Source organism: Hemiscyllium ocellatum, chromosome 34, assembly GCF_020745735.1.
Source record: "Hemiscyllium ocellatum isolate sHemOce1 chromosome 34, sHemOce1.pat.X.cur, whole genome shotgun sequence".
Lineage (NCBI taxonomy): Eukaryota > Metazoa > Chordata > Chondrichthyes > Orectolobiformes > Hemiscylliidae > Hemiscyllium > Hemiscyllium ocellatum.
This window is the reverse complement of record NC_083434.1, coordinates 36054465-36075210: the sequence shown is the minus strand read 5'-3', so window position 1 is coordinate 36075210 and position 20746 is coordinate 36054465. Positions and strand designations below refer to the sequence as shown.

The window sequence follows — 20746 nt, the reverse complement described above, 5'->3', positions numbered from 1 at the left end:
CGAATGGTGAAGATCATAGCAGTTCAGAGAACATCCATGGAGGGAGAGAGAGCTAATGTTTCGAGTCCAAATGACTCTTCATCTCCGAAGAGCAACCCACCCATAAGCATCGAAGAAGCAGACTATTTGTTCACTGACACGTGGCTGTTGTGGGATCTAGCTGTGCACCTGTTGGTTACATTTCCTACATTATGCCATTGACTGCACTTCAAAAAATACTTACTTGGTAATAAAGCACTTTGAGAGTCCAGGGAGTGTTATAGAAAGGCAAGTGTTTTCTTGCTAATCCAGGGTAGATAATAGGGGCAAGGTGTATAGAGGTAGCTAGGATTTTTTTTCCCTTTATATTAAGGACCATGTATGTAGAGGAGTGTCAGGTGACACTGAAAGAAATATTCAATTGGGAGTACAATTCTAAATAAGGTGCAGGACCAGAAGGAGCCTGGTGTATATGCACACAGATCATTGAAGATAGCAGGGCAGTGGAGAGAGCAGTAAATAGACCATACATTGTTCTCAGCTTTATGAATAGGGCCAAAGAGTTCCAGAGCAAAGGTGAACTTGTTGTTGCTAAACCGAAGTTGGAGTATCGTGTGCATTTGTAGGTGTCATATGATAGAACAGATGCAAATGTATTGGAGAGAGTGCAGAAGCGATTTACTAGCAAGGTTCCAGGGATAAGAAACTTCAGGCATGAGGACAGATTGAAGAAGTTGGGAGTGTTCTCCCTGGAGAGACGGAGGCTGAGATGAGATCTGACAGAGGTTTCAAAATGAGCAGCTTGGACAGAGTGGATTGGGTGAATTTGTTTCCACTTGTATAAGAAATGGAAACGAGAGGGCGTGCATTTCCAAGTGATAATGTTAGGCTGCAACTGAAGTGAGAGTGATGTAAGAAAAAACATTTTCACACAGCGAGTCGTTAGGGTCTGGAAATGTGGTGGAAGCAGGTTCAATTGAGGCATTGGATGGTGTTTGTTTTGGATAGTAATCATGGGCAGGGAAATGAGGAAAAGGCAGGAGGTTGGCACTAGATAATAGAATTGGACTTGGTGTTAGAGCCGGTCCAGAAACAATGGGCTGAATGGTCTCCTGCACCAAAAAGGAACCAGAGACAGTTTCTGTAAACATAAATGCTTTAGAGCAAAGCAACAGGTTCATAATGCTACCCTTGGAATGAAAGTGCATGCAAAGCATAATAATGAGTTACTACAAAAATGCTTTGGTCTTGGCTGTCAAATATTGGGAGCTTTACAAGTTTTTTTTACTGGAAGTGAGGAGGAAAGAGTTAAATTGTCTGTAATGGCTAATTCATTGGATTTGAAATCATTCATGAATTCAACAACATGAAAAGTGTTTTTCTAATTACTTTGCTGTGTGATTGTCCTTGTTCAACAAGATGGGGAGTTAATACAACACTTACTATTCTGAGCATCCAGTGTCTGCGTCAAACACACCCGAGGTCGATTATTGTGTGATTAGATACGCAGTAAAGTTCCCTTTGCTTTGACCCGTCACTGTATCTCGGCTCAAACCTCAGAACAGAATCAATTCCCAGTGGCATCACTATGAGATTTGTACAATTCTTAAATTCAGTTGAACACTTTGCCTTGCACTGAAGTGGAGAATTAATCATCAGCTGCTTCCACTTTGAAATTTTGTCATAGGTGATAAATTAATTGTAAACACTTGCAAATTTTTCAGTTCTTTACATGTGATAATAGTGGATGTGGTGACAAAATGGACAGATCAGATTATTAGGCAAATAGATATTGAATGAAACTAAAAGTAGGGAAAATGTTGTGTTTCTCTTTGCGGTAGGTTAAAAGGGAGATACTGTACCCTGTATGCCTGAAGATTGAAAGATGAACATTTAGAATTCATTTTATTCAGATGTATTTTTAAAACTAGGTCAGTTGATGAAGCAGGAAGGAAGCATAATGGGGAAAAGAGAACATGTGATTTTTAAATGGGGGAGAGGAACAGAGAAACAAAGCTGTGAATTTCCTCAGGGTTTTTCCTGATCTATTGATGTAATGCTAATGAAAACTTGTTGAGCAGCTAACATAGAATTTCTGCCAGCAAGATTTTCCCAGGAAATTCCCAGCAGAACTGAAGCAAAACTCCAGACAAAGAGCCAGACCTCTGCAACGGTTAAGTGTCCAGCAAGCACAATGAAAATTAATTGATTCATTGAACAAGCAAGGGCCAAAGTTTATTTTGCAGAATTCTGTAATTGTGTTCTGTTAAGGATGCTATTTTAATTGCTGCAAAGGAACCTGTGCGGAGAAGGGAAGTAGTAGACATAAGCTCGTATTTCTTGTGATTTGAGAAAGGGAGGACTGCAGATGCTGGAGATCAGAGTCAAAACGTGTGGTGCTGGAAAAGCATGGCCGGTCAGGCAGCATCTGAGGGGCAGGAGGGATGACATTTCGAGCATAAGCTCTTCATCAGTAACATTCCTGACGAGGAGTTTATGCTCGAAACATCGACTCTCCTGCTCCTCGGATGCTGCCTGACTGGCTGTGCTTTTCCAGCACCACACACTTTTTGATTGTGATTTGATGAACTAGTTACAAAATAGTTTGTTACAGCTAAGAATTAGAAAGTGAAGCAAAGCAGCAGGATTAGCTGTGCACATGTATGTAACATGAGATTTGAACATACAGGTGCCTGAAAGATCATGAAGCAGGGATTCTTTATTCCCCTAGTCTCAGTTTATTACAAGTATGAAAGAAAATTAAGGCTAAGCAAGAGGCAGCATTTATATGGAATTAAGCAGATGGTTTACAACTGTTTGAGAAAATCCTTTATCTGTCTGATCCTTCTCCTCTTGGGGCCTCCTTCCCCCAAAGCCACCTTTTCCTCCAGAAATAGTCCATTTGACTGCTCTGCTTGGTGTCCTCCCTCAGTGTCGCCTCCTGCTGTTGGAGGCTGCCCTCCCTCACCATTGCAGCTTGTTACGTATAGATTATTCAACACGTGACAGGAAAGCTTAGAACATGGCATTCGGTTTTAAAATGTAAACTATCTAAAATGTACAACAGAGATAAGCAGTAAGGTATACAAGATATCGAATAAATATAGAGTGAAAGGTAGTGTAAAACTTGAAAGGATAGAAATCTTCAGAAGATGCCCTTTGTGCATCAGGTAACCCCCACCATCCGAAGACCGCACTGTGACTTTCCTTCTCTACGAGCCACACCCCTCCTTTGTGCCACTCTCTGCCACCTCTCATGACTCTTACCTGGAACTTCCTTATCAAAAGCTACTGCTGAACCTATATTCACCACCCTATCAGGGAGTGTAATCCAAACGCTAACCATTTGTTGCATATAGAAGTTTTACCTCCTATTGTCCTTGGCTGTTAGGGAAATGTGAATTGGTTTGTGCCATATACTGGACACGGGAGCACACGAGATGAACGAGGTTAATGCCAGTGATGGGGACTGTCATGGAATACAGGCATTCACTGCTTTTTGATCATTTATGGAAAGTAGCTTCCTAACAGCGGTGCAAAAGTTTAAAAATTGCAAAACTTTTAATTTTGCCAATTGACTACAATTTCTTATTTATCTCTGGTCACCTTTTTTTTAATGTATTTTGACTTCGTATTAAACATGATGGAAATGGAAAGATATTTTTAAAAACATGCTACACTAACGGTGGCTCAGTAGGTAGCACTGTTGCCTCACAGCACCAGGGGCCTGGGTTCAATCCCTGCCTCGGGCAACTGTCTCTATGGAATTTGTACATTCTCCCCTTGTCTGCGTGGATGTGCTCTGGTTTCCTCCCACAGTACAGCAATGTGCAGGTTAGATGGATTGTAAGGATTTGCAGGTTTGGTTGGTTAACCAGGGAAAATACAGGTCTTGGTGGGATGATCTTTAGAAGGTCTGTACATATTCGATGGGCCAAATGGTCTGCTTCCACACTGTAGGGATTTTAAAATGCTGTTAAGGTTCCATTCTCTTTCAGCCTAACGTATGGAAATGGGGTTTAATTTGATTGTACAATTACTGTTTTAGAATTCTGTATGTTTGTCCTATGTAACACATTTCCATCACGTTACAGAGGCAAGACAGCATTACTCCAGCATGTTTCTCATAGACGCAATCCTTTTGGGGCTGTTATTTTTAAGGCTAATTCATAATTGATGTGCAAAAGAACAAAGATATTTCCATTAATATATATGAGACTTCACATTTGCACATTTTCTATTGTTCAGAAAACCATCTTAAAGTGCTTAGCTTGCACAGCTGATGTGTTCTAATTCAGCAGCCGTTCTCTGACTGATTGTTAAATTGGTGCTTTGTTATGGCGACAGAGCCAGCAAGCTATTTCCCCAGAGAGGGACTGAGCTTTATGAAACAACTATTGCAGCTAAAATGGTTCTAGTCGGCAGCTACAATTATCTTTGAAGAACAAAAATGCCATGTCTGCCAAACATACAATTCTAAAGCATGGTGAATATTTCAGATATAACCTCTGGAGTAACATTTGTATAAAGCAAAATTCAGAATTGAGTTCAGCTTCAAACATGTGCTATGTATATAACCGTATTACTGCTCTCATTTTGAATCTGTCAAAGCATTTGATATAGATGTGTTTTTATTTCTTCTCATAAAGAGAGACGCTGTTTATATAAGAAACAGTAAAATGCGAAACTGACCGTGTTAAATATTTCTGCTGTTACGCACTCAAACGTTTTCAAGATTTGATGTTTACATTGAAATTGCTGTCACTGCACATTAGTGGACTGAAAATTCAAAATGTATGAAACCTTATGTGCTGAGTTTGTGAATTGATGATATTACAAGGATGTTGCCAGGGTTGGAGGGTTTCAGCTACAGGGAGAGGCTGATTAGGCTGGGGCTGTTTTTCCTGGAGCGTTGGAAGCTGAGGGGTGACCTTATAGAGGTTTATGATATCATGAGGGGCATGGATAGGGTAAATAGACAAGGTTTTTGCCCCAGGGTAGAGGAGTCCAAAACTAGAAGGCATAGTTTTAAGGGGAGAGGGAAAAAATTTAAAAGGAACCTAAGGGGCAACTTTTTGATGCAGAGGGTGGTGCGTGTATGGAATGAGCTGCCAGAGGAAGTGATGGAGGCTGGTACAATTACAACATTTAAAAGGCATCTGGATGGGTAGATGAATAGGAAGTGTTTAGAAGGATGTGGGCCAATTGCTGGCAAATCAGACTAGATTAATTTAGGATATCTGGTCGGCATGGATGAGTTGGACCGAAGGGTCTGTTTCCATGCTGTGCACCTCTATGACTCTACACAAAGCATTGTCCAATGTATAGTCTCAGGTTCAAGTCCTAAAGGGTAATCTAAGTCCATAATATGGCAAAGGTGAAGTGTATGCACATTTCTGCAGGCCATTGTACCACTCACCATATTGGTGATGCTGGTTCTGAGGACAACCCTGCAAAGGAGAAAATAAGGTGTTTAAATTGGGGTTGAATGCTTCTCTCAGGATACATTCTCAATTTTCAAACACCCCATACCTTTGCTGAACTTGCACAAGGTGCTGATCGGAAAAGAGGTGGGGGTGGGGTGGGGGTGAGGCTCTGTACTGATCCACATGTGAGCTGGAAAGAGAAGGAGAGCTCGTTCCGATTCCATACTGCTCTCTTCCCACCCCATCCTCCACTCTGCCCTCTCAACTTGTGTTGTTGCAATGGGAATGGAATGGAAAACCATTAATACATCATTAACAACAACACTATCTTAATATAAAAATGTGTTTTTATCCAGACTTACGGCATGTTTTTAATCATGCATGCAAACAACGTTATAAAAGCTTAAAATTGCATAAGAGCTTTATAAACGCTGGTATGTATTATGAGCATACTTGCAATTAGCAAATGCATGAAAGCATTTTCGTGCAGAAATATTAAAAAGAGATTGGTAATGTTAACCATCTGAAGCAAAAATAGATTGTTTGAAGCTCTACGACGTATTGAGAAGCATTTGTGGGAGAAAGATTGGAGGGTGGCTTGGTGGTCAGCACTTCAGTCACACAGGGACCCTGGATTGGATTCCAGCCTGGGGTGACTCTCTGGATGGAGTTTGCACATTATCTCTGCGCAGACTTCCTCCGGGTGATCAGGTTTCCTCCCACAGTCCGAAAAGTTGTGAAGTTGTCCTGTGGTGTCCAGGAATGTGTGGGTTAGGTGGACTAGCCATGAGAAGTGCAGGGTTACAGGGATTGGGTGGGATGCTCTTTGGAGAATCAGTGGGCCAAATGGCCTCTTTTTGCACTGTGTGGACTATATGATTTATAATGTAGTGGAACTGATGGGTGGTCAGATGTAAAACAATTGAAATCTGTATAAAATGTACTGATCAACTTGTGTGCTTCCAGTTTTTCTGCTTTCAATAATTGTACTTAATGCTGCAGTTCATTTTAAAAAGGATGACTTGAAGAGAGAACCATCTCACCCTGAATGAATTAAAACAAAGTGCAATGCATATAAAAATAACTCAACTGTCTGACAAAGAATTTACATTTTATTTTTGTTTCCATTAAAGCATTTCTGGAGATCTGGAGCGTTGATGTTCACCCAAATCCAGATGACATTAACAGGAGGCAGCATCATACAGCGCTCTACGATTGCAGCAACCTTATTGTGAGACGTGGTCAGCCTTTCCAAGTCACCATCACTGTCAACCGAGCAATCGATTTGGAAAAAGACAGGCTGTGGATTGAGTTTTTGATTGGTGAGTACGTTGACAGAAGGAGCCTGTGTAACATGTTCAGATCAATGCGTGCGCACCAGAATTCCCTTTGGTTGCTGAAGACAGAGGGAGATTATGTGACTCTTGCTGTGAATTATCATCAGTTCTCAGCCGTACTGTTAGTATTTGAGGTGTTGAATGCAGCATTGGTTGACCGGATTCTCCAAAGTTAAAGTAGGCACGTATTGAAACGTCTTGGGGAAGGCAGAGCTCAGGGATAACTGACCTATCGGGTAACCAATGGCAAATGGAGGGGCAGTTATGAACATATGAGCAAGGTTCAAGCTGAGGTCATTCAGCCCTACCAACCTGCTCTGCTATTCAATAAGATCGTGGCTGATCTGATTTTAACTTCAACTTTACATTCCTGTACATCCCAGATAGTCTTGCAACCCCTTGGTAGTCGAGAGTCAATCTAGCACTGTCTTAAAAACATTGGAGGATTCTGCATCCACTACCGTTGAGGATGGGAATTCCAAAGTTGTAAGGAGAAAGTGAAGCACTAGATAATAATTGAAAGTAAATGTCATGCAGTAACATGTCACGAAACTGGGACAATTACTTCCACCAGCATTTCGTTTGCTGACTTTCGATATTATAATTTTTAGGATGCAGCCAAATCTGAGCTTGCCAAACCTGCAGCTTTACATTAGAGTCCCCAGGAACTGAACATTCATTTGCAGGACCCTTCCTTGAGCAACGCAGGGAGCAAAGACATAAAGAAAACCTGCAGGGCATTAAAATCAACATTTCTTATTTTTTAATATCTTTATTGGATTGGAGCTGTGAAAAAAGTTGTTGAGGGGTAATGACAATGACATGCCATAGAACATAGAACATTACAGCACAGGAACAGGCCCTTCAGCCCATGTCTGTGCCAACCACGACTTGGCACCAAATGTCCTTTTAAGGAGGGAAATCTGCCATCCTTAGCTGGTCTGGCCTACTTGTGAATCCAGACTTACAGTGACATGATTGACTGACCTTTAAATGCCCTCTGAAGTGGTCTAGCAAGCGACTCAGTTCAAAGGCAATTATAAATGGACCACATACACAGTCCGGGTAAAAAATGAGGTCTGCAGATGCTGGAGATCACAGTTGAAAATGCGTTGCTGGTTAAAGCACAGCAGGTCAGGCAGCATCCAAGGAATAGGAAATTCGACGTTTCGGGCATAAGCCCTTCATCAGGAATGGATTCCTGATGAAGGGCTTATGCCCGAAACGTCGAATTTCCTATTCCTTAGATGCTGCCTGACCTGCTGTGCTTTAACCAGCAACGCATTTTCAACACATACACAGTCCCCCTGCCTATCTGTGCCCTCCCCAACCTCTCCCCTAACTTCCTGGGCTATTAGACTTCTGCTGCCATCCCCCCATTCCCTCTTCTCCAAACCCCCCATCCTCCCTGGAGTCCATCCTGTTCACTGATTCTGGAGCTGCTCCCCTGATTTCGGTTGTGGACAGAAGGTATGAGTGAGTGAGAATGAGGTTAAGAGAGTGAGGGTGAGTGACAGATGAATTCAGGACGTGGTGGAGGCTGGTACGGTTACAACATTTAAACAGCACCTGGATGGGTATATGAACAGGAAGAGTTTGGAGGGATATGATCCAAATGCTGGCAAATGGGACTAGATCTGATTGGGATGTCTGGTCAGCACAGACACGTTGGACCGAAGGGTCTGTTTCTGTGCTGAATGACTTGAAGTAAATAAGTCGTGCAAACAGTTACTCTCAGCACAATCTGGTTCAATCAAAACCAGGGGGGAAACGGTGAAAGGTGACCGTGTTTAACTTTTAAAAATTCATTATTCAAAATGAAACATGGGTTGATTGAGATACAGAAAATACATTCTTACAAGAAGGAAAGGAAGAAAAGCAAAAGCTGGAGATGCCCTGAAGGATTAGAGAACTTAAAAATAAGACATGATAAGAAGGCGTATAATAATGCCAGATCCCTAATAGAAAATCAAGCAGAGCCTAGAAAATATGGATGGAAATCAGTATCTGTATGCGTTGCCAATCAAGTGGGCTGCTTTGGAAGGTGTTGAGTTTTCTTGAATGCTGCAGGAACTGCATTCCTCCAGGCAAATGGAGCATATTCTTCCCCTATCACACTCCTGCGTTGTGTTTTGTAGATGGCTGTGGGGAGCGGGAAGTACATCGCTTGCCATGGAATGTTCAGCCCGTGACCTGCTCCAGTAGTTCTGGCATTGATGTGGTTGGTCCAGTTGAGTTTCTGGTCCATGACAGTTAGGTCCAGAACACCTCTGGGTAAAGAGCTCCTGTGGAGATGTCCTAGAGTTATGAAAGGAGTGTTAATGGAAGTGCAGAGGTGGGATAAGATGGAAAAATACAGATTTTCAGAGTATCAATGATAGGGGGAAATACTAATTGAACCCTTTGTATCAGATTCTATAAAGAAATGTGATAATGGGACTCAGGAGGGGATGTAATTTGGCTGACCATAGATAAAGACGTAGAAATTAAGAAATTAATGTATTTCTCATGGTAATATTATAAGGTGTTATGGCTTGTATGATATGAACATTAGTGAAATCAGGGAGGATGTATCTGAGACTCCGATAATAATCTATCAGACATCTCTGGGTTTGGAAGTTGTGCCAGAGGACTGAAATATTGCCATGAAATACCTTTGTTCAGGTAAGTAGGAAGGAATACACGAAGTCATCACAGATCTGTCAGCCTAACATCAGGAGTTACAACTTTCTACAGACCATAGAATAGAATAAATAAATATTTAGAATTCTTAAAAACAAGCAGCACAGTTTTCTAAAAGTAAAATTGTGCCTGAAAAGTGTCGTAGAGTTCATAGAGTCATAGAGATACACAGCACAGAAACAGACCCTTCAGTCCAACTACTCCATGATGACCAGATATCCTAACCCAAATCTAGTTCACCGCAGTACTCGGCCCCTATCCCTCCAAACCCTTCCTATTCATGTATCCATCCAGATGTCTTTTAAATGTTGCAATTGTACTAACCATTTCCTCTAGTAGCTCATTCCATACACGTACCACGCTCTGCGTGAAAAAGTTGCCCCTTGGGTCTCTTTTATATCTTTTCCCTCTCACTCTAAACCAATGCCCTCTAGTTCTGGTCTGCCCCACCCCGAGGAAAAGACTTTGTCTATTTATCCTATCCATGCCCCTCTTCAATTTATAAACCTCAATGAGGTCACCCCTCAGCCTCCGACACTCCAGAGAAAATAGCCCCACCTGTTAACCTCTCCCTATAGTTCAAATCTTCCAACCCTGGCAACATTCTTGCAAATCTTTTCTGAACCCTTTCAAGTTTCACAACATTCTTCCGAATGGAAGGAAACCAGAACTGCACATAATATTCCAAAAATGGCTTAGCCAATGTCCTGTACAGCCACAACATGACCTCCCAACTCCTGTACTCAATATTCTGACCAATAAAGGAAAGCATACCAAACGCCTTCTTCATTATCCTATTTACCTGCAACTCTACTTTCAAGGAGCTATGAATCTGCACTTCAAGGTCTCTTTGTTCAGCAACACTCCTCAGGACCTTACCATCAAGTGTATAAGTCCTGCTAAGATTTGCTTTGCCAAAATGCAACACCTTGCATTTATCTGAATTAAACTCCATCTACCACTTCTCAGCCCATTGGCCCATCTGGGCCAGATCCTGTTGTAATCTAAGGTAACCCTCTTCGCTCTCCACTACACCTCCAACTTTGGTGTTATCTGCAAACTTACTAATTGTACCTCTGATGCTCTCATCAAAATCATTTAATATAAATGACAAAACGTAGTGAACCCAGCACCGATCCTTGTGGCACTCCACTGGTCACAGGCCTCCAGTCTGAAAAACAACCGTCCACCACCATCCTCTATCTTCTATCTTCGAGTCAGCTGTATATCCAAATGGCTAGTTCTCCCTGTATTCCATGAGTGTCCCATGGGGAACCTTGTCAAACGCCTTACTGAAGTCCATATAGATCAGATCCACCACTCTGTCCTCATCAATCCTCTATGTTACTTCTTCAAAAAACTCAATCAAGTTTGTGAGACATGATTTCCTATGCACAAATCCACGTTGACTATCCCTAATCATTCCTTGCCTTTCCAAAAACATGCACATCCTGTCGTTCAGGATTCCCTCCAACAACTTGCCCACCGCTGACATCAGGCTCACCAGTCTATAGTTCCCTGGCTTGTCCTTACTACCTTTCTTAAATAGTGGCACCATGTTAGCCAACCTCCAGTCTTCTAGCACCTCACCTGTGACTATCGATGATACAAATATCTCAGCAAGAGGCCCAGCAATCACTTCCCTAGCTTCCCACAGAGTTCTAGGGTATACCTGATCAGGTCCTGGGGATTTATCCACTTTTGTGCATTTCAGGACATTCAGTACTTCTGATAAAAGGAGAAGGAGACCATTAGGTACATCCTGCCTGATGAAGGGCTTATACCCGAAACGCTGATTCTCCTGCTCCTCGGATGCTGCCTGACCTGCTGTGCTTTTCCAGCAACACACTCTTGATTCTGATTTCCAGCATCTGCTGTCGTCACTTTCTCCCATTCAGTGCATCGTGTCTGGTGCTTTGAAAGACCTCTCAATTCTTTGCATTCTCATACTGTCTCTCGCAGGCCTGTTATTTTTGTTTCCCTTCAAGTATTGGTCTGATTTATCTCGGAAGTTACATAACTGCGCAGCCCAAATTGCAACAACTGGCTGAACGAAAATAAAAACTCATTGAGACAGTGCTATTGTCTGTGGTTGACAGAGTTTACCATTGAGTAGTCTGTCTCCATTGTTATAGACTGGTGGCTAAAAAAGCCCAAACCTTGACACACATGAACAGTTGGATTTATGCAGCAGATGGACAGATACATGACTTTCTCTGCTTGTCCAGTACTTAAGGTTCAACCTCAACTTGGAAAACAGAAGTTTATGAAAACAATATAAAATATGAAGGATGTTGTGAAACCTGAAAGGGTTTCAGAAAGGATTTACAAGGATGTTGCTGGGATGGAGGGTTTGAGCTATAGGGAGAGGTTGAATAAGTTAGGGCTGTTTTCCCTAGAGTGTCGGAGACTGGCGGGTGACCTTTATAGAGGTTGATAAAATCATGAGGGAAATGAATAGGGTAAATAGACAAGGTCTTTTTCCTGGGGTGGGGGAGTCCAGAACTAGAGAGCATAGGTTTAGGTTGAATGGGGAACAATACAAAAGAGGCCCAGAGGGCAACTTTTCACAAAGAGGATGTTATGTGAATGGAATGAGCTGCTAGAGGAAGTGATGGTGGTTTTTGCAATTGCAACATTTAAAAGGCATCTGGATGGATATATGAATAGGAAGGGTTTGGAGAGATATGGGACAAATACTGGCAAATGGGATTAGTTTCATTTAAGATTTCTGATCAGCATGGATGAGTTGGACTGAAGGGTCTGTTTCCATGCTGTACATTTGTATGCCTCTCTGACTGTGCGTCATCTAGTTTTGAGTGACCGATTATAGGAAGATGTGAAATCTATTGAAATTGTACGTCAGAGATCTTCTATATTCAAAACAGGACAAGAGCTTTATTGATGAAGAGCAACTGGGGTCATTTTTGCTGGAACAGTGAATTTTAGTATTTGATCTAACTGAGCTATTCCAAATGGAAGTTTTTGATGAGATAAACCAGAGAAAATGATTTCCATGGCCAAGCATGGGTAAGTGCAGAGTAAAAGCTTCAACATGAAAAACATGAAAAAAAGAAATTGAAAGGTTTTTTTTAATATATGCAGAACGTTACTAGGGCATCGAATACTTCACTAGGAACAGTGGTGAAAGTAGAGGCATAATAGCTTCTAAAAGGGAAGTGAATAAATATTTGAAGAAGAATAATTTAGGTCAATAATCTTGTATCATTCTCAGAAGAGATTCAGGTAAATACTCAACTCATTTAGTAAAAGATGAAAGAATACATGATTCATATATTCTTTGACAGACTATGCAAATTTCAATGCTGATTAAAAAATAGAGTCTGCAAAAATCATTAAATCTACACATTGTTTAAAAAAAATCTGTTTGTTGTACAAAAATTCTTGGTACTATTGTTCTCAGTGCTGTTTTTCATCAACATTTATCAGACATCATTACATGTCAACATCTCCCTTTTGCCTTTTTTTTTTGCAATGCAGTTCCCAGCTCTGGCCACAAGTTGTCTCCCCAGAGCAATGTTTCTGGAAGTCTCCTCAACAATGGATTGATTTTAGTTAAAAGTGAAAAAAGGGTCATGATGAACTAATGGACCTATTTTATTGTAATATTTCCAAGCTGTATAAAACTTCAGTGAGGCTACATATGGAGTATTGTGTGCAATTCAGGTCACCACACTATAGGAGGGAAATGGAGGCTTTGGAGAGATGCAAAAGAGGTTTACCAGGATGTTGCCTGGATTGGAGTGTATTAGCTGTACGGAGAGTTTGGAAAAAGTTGGATTGTTTTCACAAGAACATTGGAGCAATATATAAAATAATGTTTAAAAAAATCACACAACTCCAGGTTATAATCCAACAGGTTTATTTGGAAGCACTAGCTTCTTCATCAGGTGGTTAGGTTAGATTACTTTGATTAGATTAGATTACTTACAGTGTGGAAACAGGCCCTTCGGCCCTACAAGTCCACACCGACCCGCCGAAGCGCAACCCACCCATACCCCTACATTTACCCCTTACCTAACACTACGGGCAATTTAGCATGGCCAATTCACCTGACCTGTACATCTTTGGACTGTGGGAGGAAACCGGAGTACCCGGAGGAAACCCACGCAGACATGGGGAGAATGTGTAAACTCCACACAGTCTGTCGCCTGAGTCGGGAATTGAACCCGGGTCTCAGGCGCTGTGAGGCAGCAGTGCTAACCACTGTGCCATCGTGCCACCCACGAAGTATCAGATCATAAGACACAGAATTTATAGCAAAATTTTACTGTGTAATGTAACTGAAATTATACATGGAAAAAGACCTGTTCTGAAAAGATCAGTTACACCACATTGTAAACCTTTGCTATAAATTCTGTGTCTTACTATCTTATACTCCACAACCACCTGATGAAGGAGCAGCGCTCCGAAAGCTAGTGCTTCCAATTGGTGTTGTGTATTTTTTTTACGTTGTACACCCCAGTCCAAATTTGGCAACTCCAAATTATAAAATAATGAGAGGCATGGATAGGTTGGATAGTCAGAGTCCTTTTCCCAGGGTGGAAGTGGCAAATACTAGGGAGCAGAGGTTTAAAGTGAGAGGGGAAAAGTTTAAAGAAGATGTGTGAGGCAAGTTTTGTTTAGCACAGAGGGTAATAGGTGCCTGGAATGCAGTGCCAGCGGAGGTGGTAGAAGCAGATAGGATAGCAGTGGTTAAGAGGCAGTTGAACAGATCGATGGACGTGCAGGGAATAGAGGGATATGGACCATGTGCAGGGATAGGTTAAGAATGGCAACATGTTCAGCACAGACATGGTGGGCCAAATGGCCTGTATCTTTGCTGTACTGCTGTATGTTCCATGTTTAAGTAAGATAACCCAACAGAAAAATGTTCATTTTATCTCATGTTTTTAACCTGATTGTATCTGATGGTACTGTCAGGCTGTTTGATATTAGCTCTGGAATGTGAGTGAGGTGGCACTGTTACTCCAGTACTATGGACAGAGTTAGATGTTGCATAGTTACCCCAACATTTCTTTGCTTGGACGCACAGGCGAGGGGAGGGGGACCCTACTCTCCTCCACTCAACAAAACCCTGAGTTCAAATCCCAACAGCAGACCTCCTGCTTTATTGCTGCCTCCCACTCACCTTAACACAAGATTTTCCTTAAGTGGCCTGAAGGATTATTTAAATTAGCTTCAGGAGTCCATTAATATCTAAAAGCAGAGGTTGTTGCACTGATTAAAACCACGCAGGATTGGTTTCAAAATGTTGCTTGGAAGCTGCATGTAAAGGAACACTCACTCGCCTGAATGGGAGATTCCTTTCCTCATTGTTTACTCTGAGAGCCTCAGGAAGGACAAAGCTATACACTTTTATTTGGTTGTATATGAACAGTAGAAGCTGAAGATTATCCAACTGCAAAAAGCCTTTGTGCTTTCACAAGAAGGCCTAACTAGTTCCTAGGATGTTCAAAATCAAAGCCACTCCCCCTCAGTTTTGTGAGGAGCAGTGTTTATGGAGGATATACCACACAAGGTTGTCACAGAACAGCGATGCAGGTCTTAGGACATAAAACATTCATCATTTATCATCATTCTTTATACATTTATTTTATTCATTCATGTGATGTGGGTGTCACTAACTGGACCGACGTTTATTACCCGTCCCTGGTGGTAATTCGTGTTCTGAAGAAGAATCCCTCGACCCGACTCAGCTTTCTCTCTCCACAGAGATGCTGAGTTTCTCCAACCCATTTCTGATTTTGTTTCAGATTTCCAGCGTCTGCAATTCTTGTTTTCTTTTCTTCAGTAGATTTGATTTTGTTTTTAATCAAAGTGTTTGCTCACATTGTATCACCCTTTCAAGGTAAGTGGGCGTTGAATTCTGGTCACCTCGCCTAGAGATCGGGAAGCTATCACCATTAGACAACAGCCCCAAGTTGGTTTTAGGACTGAACACATTTATGGTTCAGAATGGGAAAACTCAGCAAGGTTTCCTTCCATTCGCAAACCAATGGGGTTGTACAATATCCCAGAGGCTCCCCTATCAGTCTTTTGAATGGCATTTGAACACATGTTGTGTTGAGACTATTAGTCCATCCACCTGGTTTACTAGACCAGCAGTACACCCAGTTCACCACCATATCAGGCAGGCAGTTTTGCATATTCAATCTTCTAGAATCCTAGAATCCCTACAGTGTGTAAAACATGCCCTTCGGCCCAACAAATCCACACTGACCCTCCAAAGAGTAACCCACCCAGCCTCATTCCCCCTACCTTATATTTACCCCTGACCTAACCTACACATCTCTGAACACTTTGGGTAATTTATCATAGCCAATTCACCTGACCTGCACATCTTTGGACTGTGGGAGGAAACCGGAGCACCCGGAGGAAACCCACGCAGACACGGGGAGAATGAGCAAACTCCACACAGTCAAAAACAAAATATCAGGAGGCAAAAATCACGTTTTAATCAACCTATCTGGACATGACATGCTACATCTCCATGTAGGATTTGAACCTGGAATCTAGACAATTATAACAGGAACAATTATCTCCGAAAATCAGCCTGGTTAACTGCAGGATCTGATTTCCTTTCCTGTTCAACGCACGATGCAGTATAAATTACTCGCCTTGCTGCCATCATGAAACAATTTGCAGAGTAAGTCTTGCAGGCAGATGTCACATAAAGCTATCTTTAAGAAGTCGTATACACTCAGAACAAGTGACTTCATGTTTTGGGTATGCAGTAAACAAACCTTATGAAGAAAATAATTTATATAACACACAAACCATCTGTGCGTTGTTATTGAGCTGGCTAAACTGCTCTTGGAATACATAAAATCAATCATTAGGAGCTAGAAGGTTAATTCAATAAATGTTTAAATGTATACCAATTATGGTCTTGTTTATCGATAAATGCAGGCTTTGTTCTCCATTTGCTGGTGGTAGGGCTGTTATGGCACAGTGGTAATGTCTCTGTCTTTGGTCCAGGAGGCCTCAGTTGAAGGCCTACTTCTAATGGCGTGTCCTAACATTTCTGAACTGGTTGATTAGAAACAAAATCAGCTTAATGCGCATCATCTGGGTGGCACCAGGTTGAAATGGCTGTGGAGGGACTGAGGCTGATGATTGCTGCTTTGTCCAAGACAGGAACTGGATTCTGGTTATTGTTGGTATTAATTGTTCATTAAGTACCGAGTGCACTGAATTCAAGCAGTTATGTATCAAGTGATGCTCCTGTGAACTGGCTTCTTCAAATCAGCCAGGTTCATGCCTCTAAGGAGCCTCAACATTCATTTCTACTGTAGCTTTGTTTCACTGCTGTCAGCTCTTGGTGGTCAGTGCCAATAGGGAAGAGAAGCAGCAGCAGAGATGGGATGTCTAATCACCCGCAATAGCACCTTCGAAACCCACAGTCTCCACCGCTCAGAAGGACAAGGGTAACAGGTGAATGGGAATAGCACCAACCTGCAGACACCTGTCCAAGCCACATGTCTTCTTGATGTGGAAATGTATCATTGTTCCTTCATTGAGATTTTTCACTCAGCAATACAGTGGGATTACCTACACCACATGGCCTGCCCTGGTTGAAGACCCAGCACATTCTTGGGGCAATTGGGGATGAGCAAGAAATGCCATCATTGCCAGCGATGCTCGTAACCCATGACTGAATAAAAATAAAAAGACACCAAAGGTACACTGTCTTTACTCATTAATCAGCAGTTCCAGGTAAAGCTACCAAGCCGCAGGACAAATGCACAGGAAGTTTCTGAATGCACTATCAGTATCAAGATAGTGACCTGACTCTGAGTTGGTCAAGTCATTCCAGCTGCAGAAGATGTGAAATAGCATTTTTATACTTCCAGTTCTTGTAAGGCAGCTGCGGTGGTGTCCACCAATTTGCAATCAATGGTTCATTAAACAACCAAAAAGTAGTTTAGTCAGGAGGATCAAAGCATTTTATTGCCAAGCACCACGATTGACAATATCAGCATGATGGAACTGTCTAACTCCACCAGAGTCTTGTCTTTCCCCACAAGAAGTGATTGGTCACACACACCCATCTGCCCCCCACCACACCTCCCCTCTACCCAATATAATCGTTTAAATGAGCAGAAAGCATTCCTAATCAACCAATGAGCAAGTGATTTGAGATTAATTCACCATTATCTAGGCGATGCCAACTACTCCATCAGTACCCACACGATTTTACTTTGTGATAGTCCCCTGTGCCAGGCTTGCATGTAGATCAAGGTAGGATGGTTGCTGGAAATTAAAACTAAGTACTCGTTTCACACTGTGGAGGCTTCACACCCGAAGTAAAGATGGAGAATGCTGAAAATTCTCTAGTAGCATTGGTAGAGAGAGAGAAACAGCCTTAAAATTTCAAGTTTGTGATCTTTTATCAGAGTTCTGAATAGGTCACTGATCAGAGATGTTAACTCCATTTCTCCCCGCCTCCTTGATTCTCCTGAACGTCAGAAATCTAAGACCCATGCAACCACCAAGATGATTATTGGGCACTGACATATTACAGCAGTGCTTCAGATATAAGATGAATACAGTGAGCATTGCCCAGAGAAGATCATTGCCATCTACGGAACAGTGCTTGATTCTACCACATTGTAGGATTTAGTTTGAACAAGCAGGAGGTCAAGTTGGCAACACTGCCAGAGCGGGTGGTAGAGGGAGAAAAGACACTGAAAATATAAGTCCTGAAATATTGGTGTGACCATGCAAACTGAGGCAAGGCAGAAATATAAGTAGTAATTTGCTTAGTACCTGAGTTAGTCCCAATAAATGAATTGAAGTCACTATCAGCAAAACTTTCTGTGCATTTACGTAGAGCCCATAGTGTGGAGACAACCTGTCCACCCTATATCAGTGTTCATACTCCCCATGAATTGCTTACAGTCCTCTTTCACCCTAAAAACATATCCTTCTTTTGCTTTCTGCCTTAGCCACTTCTCTGGAGCTCAAATAAAGTGCCTTGATTGACTGTAATTTTGTTACATTTCTGCTTTTCGAAGTTGGGTTGGATAAAACTGGCCAAAGTTGGGAGCATCCATCATTCCAACTGGAACAATGCACTATTTTAAATTTAATTTAATGATAAAAAGAACAAAAATATGCCAATATAAGATAATCCCCCAGCCACATGGGGCATCAGAATCACATGGAATAGGGAATCTGGGATAAATATTTGAAGTGTGGGAAAAATGTAGCTTGGATTATGGGATGGAGTTTGCAGTGTAAGGTATTATGACTAATGATGTGGGTACACGTGGTAATGTCTTCAGATTTATTTAATCTTAAATTGTTTATTATTATAAATGAGTTTTGCTCAACATGACCACAAAGAAGTTTACAAGAGAATGTGCTCAAACATTTTGAAATGTTCCTACCTTAAACATAGACATTTTGCATCAGTCATTGTTCTTTTTCTCTGAATATTTTCCATGCTTTACAGATAGATTTTGTTCCATGAATAAACCCCTCAGTTTTTATTGTATCTACCAATATACTTGTGTGAAAATAAATCGGTCACCATGGTCTTACCAGATCATAGACCTGCTCTCTCGTGTGTGTGTGTGAGTGAGAGAGAGAGAGAGAGATTTGATTTATTGTTGTCACATGTACCTAGGTACAGTGAAAAGTTTTGTTTTGCATGCAGTACAACAGATCATAACATACAAAGACACAAAGATCATAGGGTAATTGAACAAAGTGAAGAATAAAATAACGGCTACAGAGAAGGTGCACAAAAGCAAGATCAACTTTAGATTTGAAATTTGAGAGGTCATTCAGAAGCTTAATAAATGCAGGGAAGAACCTGTTCTTGAACGTGATACATGTGTTGAGTGAGTGTGAGAGAGTGAGAAAAAGAGAGAAGAGGGATGCTCTTGGGCTGGTTCAGTGGTTAGAACTGTTGCCTCACAGTGCCAGGGACCCAGGTTCGATTCCAGCCTCGGGTGACTGTCTGTGTGGAGTTTGTACATTTTCCCCGTGTCTGCGTGGACTTGCTCCAGTTTCCTCTCACAATCCAAAGATATGCAGTTCAGGTGAATTGGCCTTGCTAAATTGTCCCATAGTCAGGGGTAATTATAGGGTAGGGGAATGAGTCTGGATGGATTACTCTTCTGAGGGTCAGTGTGGACTTGTTGGGCTGAAGGGACTGTTTCCATACTGTAGGGAATCTGATCTAAAAGAACTGATGGCAGTTTAACCTGAGGGTTATCAGACCTCAGGTGAGGGGAGAGGTTGAGAATGGGAGTCCTTGGTAACTTCAGTCAGTGTACGGATTGAATCCATGCTGCTAGCATCACAAACCAGCTGTCCAGCCAACTGAGCTAAATATGATCACAATGAAGTGAACCAATTGTTCTGAACTGAAACTTACTGCTTGTGGCATTTTGTTGCAGGCAGGTATCCGGATCGCACCAAAGGAACTTACATTCCAATTCTTATCAAAGAACAACTGGAGAAAGGCCAATGGGGAGCCAAAGTGGTGTCAATCTGGAACAACGCGCTTACTCTCTCGGTCATGTCATCTCCACAGTGCATAGTGGGACGTTTCAGAATGTATGTAGCTGTGATGACTCCGTATGGGATCCGCAGAACTGTGAGAGATAAAGATACAGATATTTACATTCTCTTCAACCCTTGGTGTGAAGGTATTGCTCAATGCACCACACTATTATTGCTATAAACTATTTCTTGTGAGTGCAATAAACTGTTTTAAATGGACTGTTTCATAAAATGAATCCCTTTTAAAGCAACTTTGTTTTGAAGCAACAAGGAGTCAGTTCTCACTGTATACCTTCCAATCTGCAGTATCATCCAGAAGAGGTGACAATATGGTATTTTCACAGCCTTCTGTCTGTTTTTTCCCATGGTACTTCTAATAACTGCATTAACCATTTTTAATTGTAACCAAAAATATCAAAGTTCCTTAAAACAAGAATGCTTGAGAAACTCAGCAGGTCATGCAGCATCTGTGGAAAGGAACAGAGATGTCAGTTCATCTAAACTCCAGCCTTTCCTCTTTGTTCTTATTTCAGTTTTCCAGCATCTGCAATATGTTGCTTTTATAATATTGTTTGTATGAACATCCTCTCCTGCCAATGAGCCTTGGCTGTTGTAAGTACACAGCAGAAACTTGGGAAAATGCCCATGCATGATTTTTTTGGATCATTAAATTTAAATAGTTGGAAACTCACATGTTCCTTGCACTCAGATCTTTGACATGCACTGCAGATTGTTGGGATCTACTGTGGGAGGGAAAGGGCAAAAGGTAATCCATATATAGCA

The 20746-nt window shown here is 41.6% G+C and overlaps 1 protein-coding gene across 2 annotated transcripts in view; it reads left to right on the top strand.

Moving 5' to 3' along the window:
* Nucleotides 1-20746, top strand: part of LOC132832360 (coagulation factor XIII A chain-like) — a 111058-nt gene that overhangs the window by 33476 nt on the left and 56836 nt on the right. For both annotated transcript variants that reach the window (XM_060850311.1, XM_060850310.1), the window contains exons 4-5: nt 6539-6727; nt 19858-20109. In XM_060850311.1, the coding sequence (XP_060706294.1) occupies nt 6539-6727; nt 19858-20109 (441 nt within the window). The remainder of the gene's footprint in view (nt 1-6538; nt 6728-19857; nt 20110-20746) is intronic.